Genomic DNA, 18,427 nt, shown 5'->3' with positions numbered 1-18,427 from the left:
CGGAGCGCCCGCTCGGGCTCCAGCACGCTCCGTGGGTCAGGGGTGGGGGTGGAAATCCAGCGCTGCTGCCCAAAGCCCTGCCCGGAGCCGGGGGCACACCCGCAGCCGGCTCTTCCTCCCAAAAAAATTCCCTTTTTTAACTCAATCACGGCGTCCAGCCCTTCTCTCTTAAAGCCGTCAACCTCCAGCGCATCAAACCATCAAAGTCCTGCTTCACACGGCCCCAAAAACCATCGGCCCCAAAAAACCACTGACCCCCAAAACCACCAGTCCCCACCCAGCACCGGGTCCTGCCCCAGCCAGGCACCCCCAGGTGCCCCAGTCCCTTCCTGGCCATCACAGCAGAGCTGCCACCACCAGCTTGGTGTCACAGCCCCCAAAAACAGCCAGAGCCACCCAGCGCAATGCCAGCGCTGGAAAATTCAGTTTTATCCCCCAAGGTCAGCCCAGCTCTGCTCCGGCCCATCCTGGGGGATCAGACCCCGCTGAAAACCGAGGGATTCCAGCCCTGGGATGCTCCTCTGACACCCTGGAAGTCACCGGGGAGGGACAAGGTCCTGCCACAGCTTGGGGACACTCCCAGCAGCCCCACTCAGGGTCTGTCCCTGGCTCAGACACAACAAGTCTGGAGGGAAATCACCTCCAGACCAAACATGGAATAAATCCCGCAAATTCCCACACCTGGAATTGACACCCTGGATCTCCCTGCAGCTGCTCGGGAGGGAGCTGTGGGTCCTGGCCTGGGGGGACAGCGAGGGGACAGCGAGGGACCCAACCCCACAGAGCTGCCCAGGACAGGACCTGGAACCTGCAGGGCTGGAGCTGCCTGGAAACCCAGCCCTGGGAGCAGGAATTCTCTGTTCTCCCCAAAAACCCAGCCCTGGGAGCAGGAATTCTCTGTTCTTCCTAGAAACCCAGCCCTGGGAGCAGGAATTCTCTGTTCTCCCCAAAAACCCAGCCCTGGGAGCAGGAATTCTCTGTTCTCCCCAAAAACCCAGCCCTGGGAGCAGGAATTCTCAGTTGTTCCTAAAAACCCAGCCCTGGGAGCAGGAATTCTCTGTTCTTCCCAAAAACCCAGCCCTGGGAGCAGGAATTCTCAGTTCTTCCTTCGGCAAGGGGACAGTCCTGGGGGGAATCCCCCAGCAGGGACCTGCAGGACCCTTCTGAAGCCACTCCAAGACCTACACGGGGCTTTCCAAGCTTTTCCAACCTCCTGGGCCTCCTCCAAGGGCTGGGCTGGAGCTCCTGAGGTGGATTTCCAGGCAGGTGACAGTGACTCCTCCAAGGTCACCTCTGGTGCCCCGGGTGGCAGCTGGAGCACAGCTGGAGCTCCCCCTGCCCAGTTTGGAGCTGGAGCCTGCAGGAGCAGCTGGGGGAGGCTTGGACGGGGGTCCAGGGGGCTGAGAACGTGGAGCAACACCGGGGACACAGAGCCAGCCCCAGCCCCTCCCTGGGCTGGCACAGCCAAACTGGGCCCCGGGGAGCCCCCAGCCCCAGGGGACGGTGCCAGGGCACGGCCCAGCCCCGAGGGGCCCCGTCCTGGCACTGGGCAGCAGGGGCTCAGCGGGGAGGTTCTCCTCGGGCCTGTCCTTGGCAGGGTCCCAGGGCAGGGTCCTGGCAGGGCCAGGTCCTGGCAGCCGTGGCCACGCCGCCCTCACAACCTCTTGTCCTTGACGAGGCCGTTCCTGAGGTGCAGCCTGGGGAGGAGCAGAGCCCGTGGTCAGCACGGCAGATCCCCCCCCCCAATTCCCCTGCACCCCCAGATTTGGGCAGTCTGATGGGGCCAGCACCAGGCGCTCCCACGGGGAAAAGCCCAGGGAGAGCTCGGAGCTTCCAGAGCCTGAAGGGGCTCCAGGAGAGCTGGGGAGGGACTGGGGACAAGGCAGGGAGGGACAGGACCCAGGGAATGGATTTAAACTGGAAAAAAGGAGATTTGGGTGGGATACTGGGAAGGGATGCCTGGCTGGGAGGGAATGGGATGGAATTCCCAGAGCTGCCCCTGCATCCCTGGAAGTGTCCCCGGCCAGACCTTGGGATGGTGGGAAGTGTCCCAGGGGTGGAACTGGATGTGCTTTAGGGTTTTGCCACCCAAGGCAGTCTGGAATCGCCCGTACCCTTCCTTCAGAGCCTGGGGCAGTGGGATCCCGGCCTCCTTCCCGGATTTCCTGCTCTCCTCCACGTCGTACTCGCGGACGTCGTTCACCTCCTGCATCTGCCCCAGCAGCACCTTGGCCACGAACAGCACGATGTACTGGGGGACAGGGCACAGAGACCCTCAGGCACGGCCCGAGCCCGGGGGGCTTCCCCTGCTGCCCCAGCCCCTTTTGGGCAGGGCAGCTCCCCCCGGGATGGCCACAGCCCCGGGATTGGGTCCGTGACTCGGAGCAGAATTCCTGGCAGGGTTCATCCCGGGGATGATGGAGTCAGCAGCTCCCTGCCCTGCTCTGCCCCGCGCCCACAGCCCGGGGCAGAACATTCCCGGGACGTTCACACCTCCCTGGAATCCCCATCCTGGGATGCAGGAGCATTCCTGGGACGTTCACACCTCCCTGGAATCCCCATCCTGGGACACAGGAACATTCCCAGGACGTTCACACCTCCCTGGAATCCCCATCCCGGGATGCAGGAGCATTCCCAGGACGTTCCCACCTCTCTCCAATCCCCATCCCGGGATGCAGGAGCATTCCCGGGATGTTCCCACCTCTCTCCAATCCCCATCCTGGGACACAGGAACATTCCCAGGACGTTCACCTCTCTCCAATCCCCATCCTGGGACGCAGGAGCATTCCCAGGACGTTCCCACCTCTCTGCAATCCCAGCCCTGTTTTCACCCCCGCGGTGGATCCCGGGCTGTCAGACACTCCGAATTCCCAAGGGACCCCTCCGGATCCCCCAAAACCTCCCGGGTCCCCGCGATCCCAGCAGCAGCAGGACAGGGCTGGCCCAGGAGGGGCCGTGTCCCCGCTGTCCCAGCCGGGCGGGCAGCTCGCTGCGAGGCCGGGACACCCACCAGGAACCAGTAGATGTTCATCAGCGTGAGCACGAGCAGCAGGGCGTTGAAGAAGAAGTAGAAGGGGATGTTGGGGACGGCCTGGAGGCTGGAGTGGCAGGTGGCGTAGAGCACCTTGAGGGGGAACCAGTAGAGACGGAACCAGAACCTGCGAGGATGGGGACAGCACGGGGTCAGCGTGGCCCGGCAGGGACAGAGCCGGCACAGCCCATCCATCCATCCATGGATCCATCCATCCATCCATGGATCCATCCATCCATCCATGGATCCATCCATCCATGGATCCATCCATCCATGGATCCATCCATCCATGGATCCATCCATCCATCCATCCATGGATCCATCCATCCATCCATGGATCCATCCATCCATAGATCCATCCATCCATGGATCCATCCATCCATGGATCCATCCATCCATGGATCCATCCATCCATCCATGGATCCATCCATCCATGGATCCATCCATCCATGGATCCATCCATCCATGGATCCATCCATCCATGGATCCATCCATCCATCCATGGATCCATCCATTCATCCATGGATCCATCCATCCATGGATCCATCCATTCATCCATGGATCCATCCATCCATGCATGGATCCATCTGTGGATCCATCTGTCCATCATCCATAGATCCATCCCTGTGTCCATCCATGGATCCATCCCTCCATCCATCCATCCATGTTTTCCTCCTCCAGGCCCCAGGAGCAGCTGGAATCTGGGGCGGGGCCTCCTCCTCCTCCTCCTCCTCCTCCTCCTCCTCCTCCTCCTCCTCCCCCTCCCCCTGCCCTGCCCAGGCTGGTTTGTCCCAGCAGGAATTTCTCCTTTGTCCCAGCAGGAATTTCTCATTGGTCCCAGCAGGAATTTCTCATTGGTCCCAGCAGGAATTTCGCAGCCACTCTCACCGGGCACTACAGAGGGATTCCGGCTCCGTGGGGAGCCAAAAATCCCCCAAAAACCAGGAGGAGAGAGGGGATTGTGATCCGGGACACAAATCCTCCAGGGAGGGTCAGGAGTGGGATCAGGAGTGGGAGCGGGACACAGATCCAGAGGGGAAGAAGGTTGGGACTGGGATGGGGACCCAGACCCACCAGGGAGGGTCAGGATTGGGATCAGGGACCCCGACCCACCAGGGAGGGTCAGGATTGGGATCAGGGACCCCGACCCACCAGGGAGGGTCAGGATTGGGATCAGGGGACACCAGGGGTCAGATTTGGGATCAGGGACCCAGACCCACCAGGGAAGGTCAGATTTGGGATCAGGGGACACCAGGGAAAGTCAGATTTGGGATCAGGGACCCAGACCCACCAGGGAAGGTCGGATTTGGGATCAGGGACCCCGACCCACCAGGGAAGGTCAGATTTGGGATCAGGGGACACCAGGGGTCAGATTTGGGATCAGGGACCCAGACCCACCAGGGAAGGTCGGGTTTGGGATCAGGGGACACCAGGGAAGGTCAGATTTGGGATCAGGGACCCAGACCCACCAGGGAGGGTCAGGATTGGGATCAGGGACCCCGACCCACCAGGGAGGGTTGGATTTGGGATCAGGGGACACCAGGGAAGGTCGGGTTTGGGATCAGGGACTCAGACCCACCAGGGAAGGTCAGATTTGGGATCAGGGGACACCAGGGAGGGTCAGATTTGGGATCAGGGACCCCGACCCACCAGGGAAGGTCGGGTTTGGGATCAGGGACCCCGACCCACCAGGGAAGGTTGGATTTGGGATCAGGGACCCAGACCCACCAGGGAAGGTTGGATTTGGGATCAGGGGACACCAGGGAAGGTCGGGTTTGGGATCAGGGACCCCAACCCACCAGGGAAGGTCGGGTTTGGGATCAGGGACCCCGACCCACCAGGGAAGGTCAGATTTGGGATCAGGGACCCCGACCCACCAGGGAAGGTTGGATTTGGGATCAGGGACCCAGACCCACCAGGGAAGGTTGGATTTGGGATCAGGGGACACCAGGGAAGGTCGGGTTTGGGATCAGGGACCCCAACCCACCAGGGAAGGTCGGGTTTGGGATCAGGGACCCCGACCCACCAGGGAATGTCAGATTTGGGATCAGGGACCCAGACCCACCAGCTGACGCTGAAGGCCAGGCAGCCGATGTTGGAGACGACGTCGTTGAGCCGGTGGTAGACGCCGGCGCGGTGCTTGAAGTAGACGTTGAGCTTGGTGAACTCCAGCTGCACGTCATTGACGTCGTGCAGGAACAGCACCAGGATGCCCACGTTGTGGTACCTGGGGGGAAATGGGAGAAAATGGGGGAAAAAATGGGAAAAAACACGGGAATGGGGAAAAACCACGGGGAAAATGGGGACACACCACAGGGAATGGAGGAAACCATGGGGAAATGGGGAAAAACAGGGAAATGGGGGGAAAACAGGGAACAAAAGGGGAAAGCAGGGAAAAAAGGGGGAAAGCAGGAGAAAATGGGGGGAAAGGGGGAAAAGCAGGGAAAAGCAGGGAAAAGCAGGGAAAAGCAGGGAAAAGCAGGGAAAAGCAGGGAAAAGCAGGGAGCAGAGCGGGAGGAGGCCGATGCCGGCCCCGGGACTGGCATTCCCAGCCCCATCCCGACCCCACAGCCCGCTCCAGATTCCCGGGGGATTCCCAGGGGATTCCCGGGGGATTCCACAGAATTCCCATGGGATTCCCACAGGATCCCCGCAGGATTCCCACAGGATCCCCGCAAGATTCCCGCAGGATCCCCACAGGATTCTCACAGGATCCCGCGGAATTCCTGCAGGATTCCCACAGGATCCCCACATGATTCCGCAGGATTCGCACAGGATCCCTGCAGGATCCCCATGGAATCCCGCAGGATCCCCAGGGATCTCCACAGGATCCCCATGGAATCCCGCAGGATTCCCAGGGATCTCCACAGGATCCCCATGGAATCCAGCAGGATTCCCAGGGATCCCCGCAGGATTCCCGGGTCATCCCCGCAGGATTCCCCACGGATCCCGCAGGATTCCCGGGTCCTCCCGCAGGATTCCCGGGTCATCCCCGCAGGATCCCCATGGATCCCACAGGATTCCCAGGTCCTCCCGCAGATCCCCGGGTCCTCCCGCAGATTCCTGGGTGATCCCCACAGGATTCCTGGGCATCCCCACAGGATTCCCCACGGATCCCGCAGGATTCCCGGGTGCTCCCGCAGATTCCTGGGTGATCCCCACAGGATTCCTGGGTCATCCCCGCAGGATTCCCCACGGATCCCACAGGATTCCCAGGTCCTCCCGCAGATCCCCGGGTCCTCCCGCAGATTCCTGGGTGATCCCCACAGGATTCCCGGGTCCTCCCGCAGATCCCCGGCTCCTCCCGCAGATTCCTGGGTGATCCCCACAGGATTCCCCACGGATCCCACAGGATTCCCGGGTCCTCCCGCAGATCCCCGGCTCCTCCCGCAGACCCCCGCGGCTCGGGCACCTGAAGGCGTAGGAGGCGGCGATGAGGGTGAGCGCCACGACGTGGTGCAGCAGCATGACCAGCGAGTCCTTGCGCCAGGTGTCCATGTAGGCGGTGGCGTAGAGCGCGTGCCCGTAGAAGCTGCCCTGCAGCAGGTAGGCCAGCGCGATGTCGGCGGGCACCGCCATGCCCCGCTGCCAGCCTGCCGGGCACAGCCCAGACGGGAAAGGGACGTTGCCTCCAGTGCCGCGGGCCCGGCCCGCTGCTCTCGGTGGCTGTGCTGCGGTTAGCTGGGTTGTTACTGGAGTGGTCTTGTTTTATTAGTGTTTGTATTGAATTGTGTTGTGTTGAGTTGTGTTGTGTTGTGTTGTGTTGTGTTGTGTTGTGTTGTATTATATTATATTGTATTGTATTGTATTGTATTGTATTGTATTGCATTGTATTATATTGTATTGTATTGTATTGTATTGTATTGTGTTGTGTTGTATTATATTGTATTGTATTGTATTGTATTGTATTGTATTGTATTGTATTGTATTGTGTTGTGTTGTATTATATTATATTATATTATATTGTATTGTATTGTATTGTGTTGTATTATATTATATTGCATTGTATTGTATTGTGTTGTGTTGTATTATATTATATTATATTATATTATATTATATTATATTATATTATATTATATTATATTATATTATATTATATTATATTATATTATATTATATTATATTATATTATATTATATTATATTATATTGTATTGTATTGTATTGTGTTGTATTATATTGTATTGTATTGTATTGTGTTGTATTATATTGTATTATATTATATTATATTATATTATATTATATTATATTATATTATATTATAATATTATATTGTATTATATTATATTATATTATATTATATTATATTATATTATATTATATTATATTATATTATATTATATTATATCATATCATATCATATCATATTATATCATATCATATTATATTGTATCGTATTATATCGTATCGTATTGTATTGTATCGTATTGTATTGTATTACATTACATTACATTACATTGTATTACATTGTATTATATTGTATTATATTGTATTATATGATTATGATATGATATGATTGATATGATATGATATGATATGATATGATATATGATATGATATGATATGATATGATATGATATGATATGATATGATATGATATGATATGATATGATATGATACGATATTATATTATATTATATTATTTATTATTATGCTTTTCCTGCTCAGCCCCTCTGGTGGTGCCCGAGAGGAAGGAACACCCGGACCCCGTGCCCGTCCTGCGGGGCGTCTGGGGCAGCAGAAAATGAGAATTTTGGGCATAAAACAGGAATTTTGGGCACAACAGGGGAATTTTGGGCACCAAAGGGGAATTTTGGGCACAAAAGGGGAATTTTGGGGCACAACAGGGGAATTTTGGGCACAGAAGGGGAATTCTGGGCACAAAACGGGAATTTTGGGCACCAAAGGGGAATTTTGGGGCACAACAGGGGAATTTTGGGCACCAAAGGGGAATTTTGGGGCACAACAGGGGAATTTTGGGCACCAAAGGGGAATTTTGGGCACCAAAGGGGAATTCTGGGCACCAAAGGGGAATTTCGGGGTTCCTCACCGCGGAAGGCGGACGGCGGGTCGTGGAAGAAGGCGTAGTCGGTGCAGAAGAGCAGGTAGGCGCCGTAGGACCAGGACACGGAGTAGAAGAGCAGCTTCCAGGCGCTCTCGGGCATCTTGGCAGCGTCCCTGGGCTGCAGCTGGCACCACTCCCCGAAGGGCTGCGGGGACGGGGAACTCCTCAGCCGGGGGAGGAGCGAGCCCGGGGATCCATGGGTCCATCCGTCATGGATCCGTCCTTCATCCATCCATGGATCCATCCTCCATCCATCCATGGATCCATCCATCCATCCATGGATCCATCCATCCATCCATGGATCCATCCATCCATCATCCATCCATCATCCATCCATCCATGGATCCATCCATCATGGATCCATCCTTCATCCATTCATGGATCCATCATCCATCCATCCATGGATCCATCATCCATCCATCATCCATCCATCATCCATGGATCCATCCATCCATCATCCATCCATCATCCATGGATCCATCATCCATCCATCCATGGATCCATCCATCATGGATCCATCCTTCATCCATTCATGGATCCATCATCCATCCATCCATGGATCCATCCATCCATCCATGGATCCATCTGTCATCCATCCATGGATCCATCATCCATCCATCCATGGATCCATCATCCATCCATCCATGGATCCATCATCCATCCATGGATCCATCATCCATCCATGGATCCATCCATCCATCCATGGATCCATCATCCATCCATGGATCCATCCATCCATCCATGGATCCATCCATCCATCATCCATCCATCATCCATCCATCCATGGATCCATCCATCATGGATCCATCCTTCATCCATCCATGGATCCATCCTTCATCCATCCATGGATCCATCATCCATCCATCCATGGATCCATCCATCCATCCATGGATCCATCCATCCATCATCCATCCATCATCCATCCATCCATGGATCCATCCATCATGGATCCATCCTTCATCCATCCATGGATCCATCCATCCATCCATGGATCCATCTGTCATCCATCCATGGATCCATCCTTCATCCATCCATGGATCCATCCATCCATCATCCATCCATCATCCATCCATCCATGGATCCATCCATCATGGATCCATCCTTCATCCATTCATGGATCCATCATCCATCCATCCATGGATCCATCCATCCATCCATGGATCCATCTGTCATCCATCCATGGATCCATCATCCATCCATCCATGGATCCATCCTTCATCCATCCATGGATCCATCCTTCATCCATCCATGGATCCATCATCCATCCATCCATGGATCCATCCTTCATCCATCCATGGATCCATCATCCATCCATCCATGCGTCCATCCATCCATCCATGGATCCATCATCCATCCATCCATGGATCCATCATCCATCCATCCATGGATCCATCCATCATGGATCCATCCTTCATCCATCCATCCATGGATCCATCCTTCATCCATCCATGGATCCATCCTTCATCCATCCATCCATCCTTCCATCATCCATCCATGGATCCCTCTGTCATCCATCCATCCTTGTGTCCATCCATGGATCCATCCCTCCATCCATCCATCCAGTGATCCAGCACGGCACAGCCTCAGGTTTTTGGGAATAAACAGACCCAGCATGGCACAACCCCGGATTTTTGGGATTAAATGGACCCAGCATGGCACAACCCCGGGTTTTTGGGAATAAACTGATCCAGCATGGCACAACCCCGGATTTTTGGGAATAAATGGACCCAGCACGGCACAACCCCGGGTTTTTGGGAATAAACTGATCCAGCATGGCACAACCCCGGATTTTTGGGAATAAATGGACCCAGCACGGCACAACCCCGGGTTTTTGGGAATAAACGGACCCAGCTCCCATCAGGGCAGTGCCAGCTCCAGGGTCCCTCCGGAGCCCCTGGACACAGCCCAGGCCGGGGGGGCACGGGGGGGGTTTGGGGGATCCAGAGCGCCGAGAATTCCCAAATCCCGCCCCGGGAGCTCCGGAGGAGCCAGGCTGAAAACAAAACTCCCGCAGAGTAACTGGACCTGCCCGGCTCAGCATTTCTGCTCCTAAATTAAGGCCCCAGCTGTCCCCAGGCCTTGGCCCCTTTTCCAGGGGCTCCGATCCCAAAAGCTCCGGGGTTCCGGGCACGGAGCTGCTGCCGAGGCCTTTTCCAGGGGAAAAATGGGAGCGGGCAGGGAGGGGAGCAAAGAGTGCACAGAAAGATCAGCTCCACATGGCAGGGACACGGGCACGGGGATTTGGGATCCTCAGGTCCCCGCTCACCCCACAGGGGTTGGGGTGGGAGGGACCACAGGGATCTGTGGGGTCTGTGGGGTCTGTGGGGTCTGTGGGGTCTGTGGGGTCTGGGGGGTCTGTGGGGTCTGTGGGGTCTGTGGGGTCCGTGGGGTCCGTGGGGTCTGTGGGGTCTCTGGGGTCTGTGGGGTCTGTGGGGTCTGTGGGGTCCGTGGGTTCTGTGGGGTCTCTGGGGTCTGTGGGGTCTGTGGGGTCCGTGGGGTCCGTGGGGTCTCTGGGGTCTCTGGGGTCTGTGGGGTCCGTGGGGTCTGTGGGGTCTGTGGGGTCCGTGGGGTCCGTGGGGTCTCTGGGGTCTGTGGGGTCTGTGGGGTCCGTGGGGTCTGTGGGGTCTGTGGGGTCCGTGGGGTCCGTGGGGTCCGTGGGGTCCGTGGGGTCTGTGGGGCAGGGATCTCCTATCCCAGGGTGGATTTGGGATCTGAGCTCAGACTCAGATCCCCGCTCACCCCACAGGGTTTGGGTGCAAGGCCCCACAGGGGTCTGTGGGGTCTGTGGGGTCTGTGGGGTCACGGGGCACATGGGGGACACGGGGCACACGGGGTGCACGGGGGGACACGGGGCACAAGGGGGACACGGGGCACGGGGCACACGGGGCACACGGGGGACACAGGGACACGGGGAACACGGGGGACACGGGGGACACAGGGACACGGGGCACGGGGCACACGGGGCACACGGGGGACACAGGGACACGGGGAACACGGGGGACACGGGGGACACGGGGGACACAGGGACACGGGGCACGGGGCACACGGGGGACACGGGGCACGGGGCACACGGGGCACACGGGTACATGTGGCACACGGGGGGCACACGGGGCACACGGGGGACACAGGGACACGGGGGACACAGGGACACGGGGGACACGGGGCACACGGGGGACACAGGGACACGGAGCACGGGGCACACGGGGCACACGGGGGACCGGGGCTGTCCTGCCGCCGCCCGCCGCCGTTGCCACGGGCACGGCGCAGCGATGCTCGGTTGCTGGAAGGAGCCCGGCGGGGCCGGGGCCGGTGCCAGCCCCGGCTGCGGGCACAGAACGTTCCCGGGGGACACAAAGGAGCGGCTGGCACGGAGCATCCCCGGGCCCTGGCAGTGCCAGCGGGAGGGACGGGCCAGGACAGTTCGGAGGCTGCCAGCCCGTCCCAGGGCTGGGGGTGCCCCTGTGCCCCCCTGTGCCCACCCTGTTCCCCCCTGTGTCCCCCTGTGTCCCCCTGTGCCCACCCTGTGCCCCCCTGAGACCACCCTGTGCCCACCCTGTTCCCCCCTGTGCCCCCCTGTGCCCACCCTGTTCCCCCCTGTGCCCCCCTGTGCCCACCCTGTTCCCCCCTGTGCCCACCCTGTTCCCCCCTGTGCCCCCCTGTGCCCACCCTGTGTCCCCTGTGCTCCCCTGTGCCCCCCTGTGCCCACCCTGTGCCCCCCTGTTCCCCCCTGTTCCCCCCTGTGCCCCCCTGAGACCACCCTGTTCCCCCCTGTGTCCCCCTGTGCCCCCCTGTGCCCCCTGTATCCACCCTGTGCCCACCCTGTGCCCCCCTGAGACCACCCTGTGTCCCCCTGTGCCCACCCTGTTCCCCCCTGTGCCCACCCTGTTCCCCCCTGTGTCCCCCTGTGCCCCCCTGTGCCCCCTGTATCCACCCTGTGCCCACCCTGTGCCCCCCTGAGACCACCCTGTGTCCCCCTGTGCCCACCCTGTTCCCCCCTGTTCCCCCCTGTTCCCCCCTGTGCCCACCCTGTTCCCCCCTGTGCCCCCCTGTTCCCCCCTGTGTCCCCTGAGCCCCCCGACCCGCCCCGGGCACTGCAGATTTTTTGGGAATTCCGCCCCACGTGGAGCAACTCCCCCACCCAGGATCCCCCCCCAACGCTGCCCTGGCAGCCTCAAAAAGGAAAAAACGGGAAAAAAATTCCCAGAGCTGCGAGGCCGGCAGCCAGCCAGCTCCGTGCCTCAGTTTCCCCGCACCATGCCAAGCTGCGCACGGCGTTTCCCAGCTCCACCAGCGGGGGGGGGGAAAAAAAAAGCGATTTTCCCAGCAAAAGATGGAGCAGGAATTCCTTGCTCCGCTCGCTGCCGCCTGCCCGGGGCGGCGGGGCGGATAAAGCGCCTTTGCTGCGGCCTCGGCTCCGCACGCCCCAGCCCCGCGCAGGGAAAACGGAGCCAGACCCGGCCCGGGCGGGGAAATCCCGGCAGCGGCCCCGGCAGGGCGGGATGGGGAGGGGAGAGCTGGGAATTCGGTCAGGAGACTGGGAATTGTGTGGGGAGACTGGGAATTCGGTCAGGAGACTGGGAATTGTGTGGGGAGACTGGGAATTGTGTGGGGAGATTGGGAATTCTGTGGGGAGACTGGGAATTCTGTCAGGAGACTGGGGATTCTGTGGGGAGCACTGGGATCCTGTGGGGAGACTGGGAATTGTGTGGGGAGATTGGGAATTCTGTGGGGAGACTGGGAATTCTGTGAGGAGATTGGGAATTCTGTCAGGAACACTGGGAATTCTGTGGGGAGATTGGGAATTCTGTGGGGAGACTGGGAATTCTGTGGGGAGATTGGGAATTCTGTCAGGAGATTGGGAATTCTGTCAGGAGATTGGGAATCCTGTGAGGAGCTCGGGAATTCTGTGGGGATCCTGGGAATCCTGTGGGGATCCCGGGAATCCTTTGAGGTTTAGGTTCAGGATTGGGATTGGGATTTCAGTTTGGGTTCGAGTCGAGGTCAGGATTCGGGTTCCTGAGCAGGGAGAAGCTCTGGGCTCCAACAATTCTTTTCTCTCCCCTCGACCCATCCTGGTGAGACCCAACTCTCACAGAAAATCCCCAGCTCCCCTCCTCCCGCACCGCAATTCCAGCCGGGAATTTTCCCGATTTTCCCAACGCGGCTCTGGAGGACGGAGCTGTCCCTGCCCGCTGCCGGGGAAAGCCGATGCCACCCGAGCCCTGCTCAGCGTCTCATCAGCCCCCCTGGCCCGTCTGCAGTTACAGCAGTGACCCATTTCCCCCGGGAACGGCGCCTCGGGGCTGCCAGGACCTGCCAGGGGCCACCAGGAACTGCCAGGACCTGCCTGGACCTGCCAGGGGCTGCCAGGACCTGCCAGGACCTGCCAGGGGCCGCCAGGAGCTGCCAGGACCTGCCAGGGGCCACCAGGACCTGCCAGGACCTGCCAGGGGCTGCCAGGACCTGCCAGGACCTGCCAGGACCTGCCAGGGGCCACCAGGAACTGCCAGGACCTGCCTGGACCTGCCAGGACCTGCCAGGGGCTGCCAGGACCTGCCAGGACCTGCCAGGGGCTGCCAGGGGCTACCAGGACCTGCCAGGAGCTGCCAGGACCTGCCAGGGGCCACCAGGAACTGCCAGGACCTGCCAGGGGCTACCAGGACCTGCCAGGACCTGCCAGGACCTGCCAGGGGCAAATTCCCCATTTTCAGCCCCTTCCACGCACCATGGACAGACAGGGAATGGGGGAATGGGGGGAAATCCAGCCTGGCACAAATTCCTGCAGATTTCTCATTTTCAGCCCTGGAGGGCTCAGGCTGGACCTCGCACGAGGTCGGGACCCCCTGAGAGCCTCTTCAGGGACATTTTAGGGACACTTTGGGGACATTTTAGGGACACTCCAGGGACACTTTGGGGACATTTTAGGGAGATTTCAGGGACATTTTAGGGACACCCTGCAGCGGCTCCCTGAGCATCCAGCTCAGCCAGGAGCTGAGCGAGGCCCGGGCCGGCATCCTCCAGGCCTGCGGGCACGGGGAGGTGACAAAAAGCTGTCCCCGAGCCCAAAATGCTCCAGACTGCCGAAGGTTCTGCCCCGGAGCCAGGCGGAGAGGCCGGGCCGGCGGCGGCGGCGCCTCCGGAGGAACCGGAGCGGCGGCACCGGGAGGGGCCGGCCACCGCCGCACGGCCACCGGGAGCCTCCTCCTGCCCCGGGACACGGCGGGGACCGGCGGGGACCGGCGGGGACAGCGGCGGCACCGGGAGCGCTCCGGGGCTGCGGGGCCGGGCGGCGGCAGCGCCGCATCCCCGCGCTGCAGCACCGAGCCGGGGACGGAGATTGCTCCAAAAACCGCAGGATTGTGTCCCCTCCGTGTCCCCTCCGTGTCCCCGCCGTGTCCCTCCGTGTCCCCGCCGTGTCCCCTCGGGCAAGGGACGAGGTGGGAAGGAGCGCGGAGGAAAAATCCGTGACCTTCCGGGGATGCGGGGATGGGAACGGGAGCGGGGGAGGAGCGGGCTGGGGGGGGGCTCTGGGATGCTCAAATCCTTCGGGATGCAGCCCCTGAAAGGCACCAAAAAAATCTGGGAATAACCGGGAAGAAATCACCTTCAGGCTGGTGGGGATGCGGGGATGGAAACATGGAGGGGAGCAAGGGGGAAAAGGAGCAAGGGGAGCTCTGCCGGAGCTCGGGGATGCTCAATCCCGCAGGATGCAGCCCCCTGGAAAAGGCATGGCAGCACGGAAAAAAACAGGGAGTAACCGGGAGGAAAAATCCGGGAATAACCGGGAGGAAAAACCCGGGAATAACCGGGAAGAAAAACGCCTCAGCCTTGTGGGGGCAGGGATGGAAACGTGGAGGGCGACATGGAGCAGGGGCGGCTCTCCCGGTGCTCCGGGATGCTCAGATCCTACAGGATGCAGCTCCCGGTAAAAGGCACGGAACAGCACGGGAATAACCGGGGAAGAACCGGGAAGAAATAACCCCAGCCTGGAGGGGATGCGGGGATGGATCCGGGGGGATGGGCCGGGCGGAACGGAGCGGTGGTGGGGGGCTCTCCCGGTGCGCCGGGATGCTCCATCCTCGGGGATGCAGCGCCGGAGGAGGGCGCGGAACAACCTGGGAATAACCTGGAAGAAAATCCGCTCAGCCCCGCGGGGCTGCAGCGCCGGGGAGGCGGCGGGAGGCGGCGGAAGGCGGCGGAAGGCGGCGGAAGGCGGCGGGGCTCTCCCGGTCCCTCGGGATGCTCCGCGCTGCGGGCTGGATCTCGGGGAGCACGAGCGGGGCGCATCCCTCCCCGCACAGACGCGTCCCCCCGCCATCCGCAGCCCCGCGGCGGGGCCGGGCGCTGCCCCCCGCGCCCCCCGCGCCCCCAGCCCGGTTCCCCCGCGGCCCGGAGCCCGGCACTGACCCGAAAGAGGCGGCGGGAGCAGGCGCGGCGCAGCGCGGTCCAGCCCAGCGCGCAGAGCCCGCAGAGCAGCACCTCCGCCCAGCCCAGGTGCGCGTTCTCGGCCCAGGTGCGCAGCGCCAGCCGCCAGCCGCAGTCCCCGCAGCTCCGCGCCGCCGCGGCCAGGCTGCCGTAGCCCCGGCGGAGCAGCTCCCCGTAGCCGGGCATGGGCTCCGGAGGCGGCATCGCGGAGCTGCCGCGGCCGCGGCCCCGCGCAGGCTCCGGCGGGGCGGGCGCCGCGCTCCCCCCGCGCCGGTACCGGCGGGAGCCGCCCCCTGGCACGGCCCGGCCCCCGCGGCGGAGAGCGGGGAACGGGAGAGAGCGGGGAACGGGAGAGAGCGGGGAACGGGAGAGAGGGAGGAAAGGGAGAGAGCGGGGAAAGGGAGAGAGCGGGGAACGGGAGAGAGCGGGGAAAGGGAGAGAGGGGGGAACGGGAGAGAGGGAGGAAAGGGAGAGAGGGAGAGGAAAGGGAGAGAAGGGGGAAAGGGAGAGAGGGAGGAAAGGGAGAGAGGGAGGAAAGGGAGGATGGAGAGGAAAGGGAGAGAGCGGGGAAAGGGAGAGAAGGGAGGAAAGGGAGAGAAGGAGGAAAGGGAGAGAGCGGGGAACGGGAGAGAGCGGGGAAAGGGAGAGAGGGAGGAAAGGGAGAGAGTGGGGAACGGGAGAGAGCGGGGAAAGGGAGAGAGGGAGGAAAGGGAGAGAAGGAGGAAAGGGAGAGAGGGAGGAAAGGGAGAGAGGGAGGAAAGGGAGAGAGCGGGGAAAGGGAGAGAGCGGGGAACGGGAGAGAGCGGGGAAAGGGAGAGAGGGGGGAACGGGAGAGAGGGAGGAAAGGGAGAGAGGGAGAGGAAAGGGAGAGAAGGGGGAAAGGGAGAGAGGGAGGAAAGGGAGAGAGGGAGGAAAGGGAGGATGGAGAGGAAAGGGAGAGAGCGGGGAAAGGGAGAGAAGGGAGGAAAGGGAGAGAAGGAGGAAAGGGAGAGAGCGGGGAACGGGAGAGAGCGGGGAAAGGGAGAGAGGGAGGAAAGGGAGAGAGTGGGGAACGGGAGAGAGCGGGGAAAGGGAGAGAGGGAGGAAAGGGAGAGAAGGAGGAAAGGGAGAGAGGGAGGAAAGGGAGAGAGGGAGGAAAGGGAGAGAGCGCGGAAAGGGAGAGAGGGGGGAAAGGGAGAGAGGGAGGAAAGGGAGAGAGGGAGGAAAGGGAGAGAGGGAGGAAAGGGAGGATGGAGAGGGAAGGGAGAGAGCGGGGAAAGGGAGAGAGCGGGGAAAGGGAGAGAGGGAGGAAAGGGAGAGAAGGAGGAAAGGGAGAGAGGGAGAGGAAAGGGAGAGGAGAGAGAAGGGAGAGAAGGGAGGGAGAAAAGGGAGAAAAGGGAGAATGGAGAGGAAAGGGAGAGAGGGAGAGAAGGGGGAATGCAGAGGGAGAAAAGAGAGAAAAGGGGGGAAAGGGAGAGAAGGGAGAGGAAAGGGAGAATGGAGAGGAAAGGGAGAGAAGGGGGGAAAGGGAGAAAAGGGAGGATGGAGAGGGAGAGAAGGGAGAGAAGGAGGAAAGGGGGGAAAGAGAGAAAAGGGAGAGAAGGGAGAAAAGGGAGAATGGAAAGGGAGAAAAGGGAGAGAAGGGGGGAAGAGAGAAAAGGGAGAGACGGGAGAATGGAGAGAAAAGAGAAAAGAGAGAGAAGAGAGAAAAGGGAGAAAAGAGGGAAAAGAGAGAAAATAGGGAAAAGAGAGAAAAGAGGGGAAAGAGAGAAAAAGGAGAAAAGAGAGGAAAGAGAGAAAAGAGAGGAGAGGAAAGAGAGAGAGTAGATAAAAGAGGGAAAAGAGAGAAAAGAGAGAAAAAAGAGGAAAGAGAAAAGAGAGGAAAAAGAGAAAAGGGAGAAAAGAGAGGAAAAAGAAAAGAGAGAATGGAGAGAAAAGAGAGGAAAGAGAGAAAAGAGGGAAAAAGAGAGAAAAGAGAGGAAAGAGAAGCCCAAGTTCGGCAGCGGCGGCGGGGGGGCACCGGCGGTGAGAGGGCGCCGAGCCGCGGCTGCCAACGGCGGCACCCGGGGGGGATTTGGGGGTCCGGGATGGGAATTTGGGGGGTCTGGGGTGGGATTTGGAGTCTGGGATGGGAATTTGGGGGTCTGGGATGGGAAATTGGAGTCTGGGATGGGAACTGGGGGTCTGGGATGGGAATTTGGAGTCTGGGATGGGAATTTGGGGTCTCAGACGCCAATTGAGGGGATTCAGGTGGGAATTTGGGGGATTCGGGTGGGAATTTGGGGGTCTGGGATGGGAATTTGGGGTCCGGGATGGGAATTGGGGGTCTGGGATGGGAATTGGGGGGTCTGGGATGGGAATTTGGGGGGTCTGGGGTGGGATTTGGGGGGTCTAGGATGGGATTTGGGGGTCTGGGTTGGGAATTTGGGGGGTCTGGGATGGGAACTGGGGGGTCTGGGATGGGAATTTGGGGGTCTGGGATGGGAATTGGTGGTCTGGGATGGGAATTTGGGGGTCCAGGATGGGAATTTGGGGGTCTGGGATGGGAATTTGGGGGGTCTGGGATGGGAATTTGGGGGTCTGGGGTGGGAATTGGGGGTCTGGGATGGGAATTGGGGGGTCTGGGATGGGAATTGGGGGGTCTGGGATGGGAATTTGGAGTCTGGGATGGGAATTGGGGGTCCGGGATGGGAATTTGGGGTCTGGGATGGGAATTTGGGGGTCCGGGATGGGAATTGGGGGTCTGGGATGGGAATTTGGGGGTCTGGGATGGCAGTTTGGGCTCTCAGATGGCAATGGAAGGGATTTGGGTGCGAATTTGGGGGTCTCGGGTGGGAATTTGGGGGATTCAAGTGCCAATCTGGGGGTCTCAGGTGCCAGTTTGGGGTCTCAGATGCCAATTGAGGGGATTCAGGTGGGAATTTGGGG

The 18,427-nt window shown here is 59.7% G+C and overlaps 1 protein-coding gene across 2 annotated transcripts; it reads right to left on the bottom strand.

Moving 5' to 3' along the window:
- Positions 1-1,086: 1,086 nt before the first annotated feature.
- Positions 1,087-15,724, bottom strand: CERS1 (ceramide synthase 1). 2 transcript variants are annotated; one of them, XM_077788868.2, is made up of 7 exons: positions 15,503-15,724; positions 8,081-8,240; positions 6,444-6,624; positions 5,097-5,258; positions 3,011-3,158; positions 2,115-2,251; positions 1,087-1,697 (listed from the first exon to the last, which is right to left on the bottom strand). In XM_077788868.2, exons 1-7 carry the CDS (start codon positions 15,722-15,724, stop codon positions 1,655-1,657), a joined length of 1,053 nt encoding a protein of 350 aa, XP_077644994.1. In that variant the 3' UTR covers positions 1,087-1,654. The 2 variants fall into 2 exon arrangements, with proteins under 2 accessions (XP_077644994.1, XP_085418459.1); XM_085562333.1 differs by having other exon boundaries at positions 6,444-6,702; positions 15,503-15,723.
- Positions 15,725-18,427: the final 2,703 nt, after the last annotated feature.

The sequence above is a fragment of the Lonchura striata genome, chromosome 28, assembly GCF_050655825.1.
Source record: "Lonchura striata isolate lonStrDom1 chromosome 28, ASM5065582v1, whole genome shotgun sequence".
Lineage (NCBI taxonomy): Eukaryota > Metazoa > Chordata > Aves > Passeriformes > Estrildidae > Lonchura > Lonchura striata.
The sequence above is the reverse complement of the archived record's forward strand: the minus strand, read 5'-3'. Positions and strand labels throughout refer to the sequence as shown.

Coding starts and splice junctions, on each gene's coding strand:
- CERS1 (XM_085562333.1), bottom strand. CDS start 15,706: ATGCCCGGCTACGGGGAGCTGCTCCGCCGGGGCTACGGCAGCCTGGCC. Junction 2,252..3,010: donor TGAACATCTACTGGTTCCTG/GTGGGTGTCCCG, acceptor CCTGTCCCCCAG/TACATCGTGCTGTTCGTGGC. Junction 1,698..2,114: donor CCCCAGGCTCTGAAGGAAGG/GTACGGGCGATT, acceptor GCTCCTCCCCAG/GCTGCACCTCAGGAACGGCC.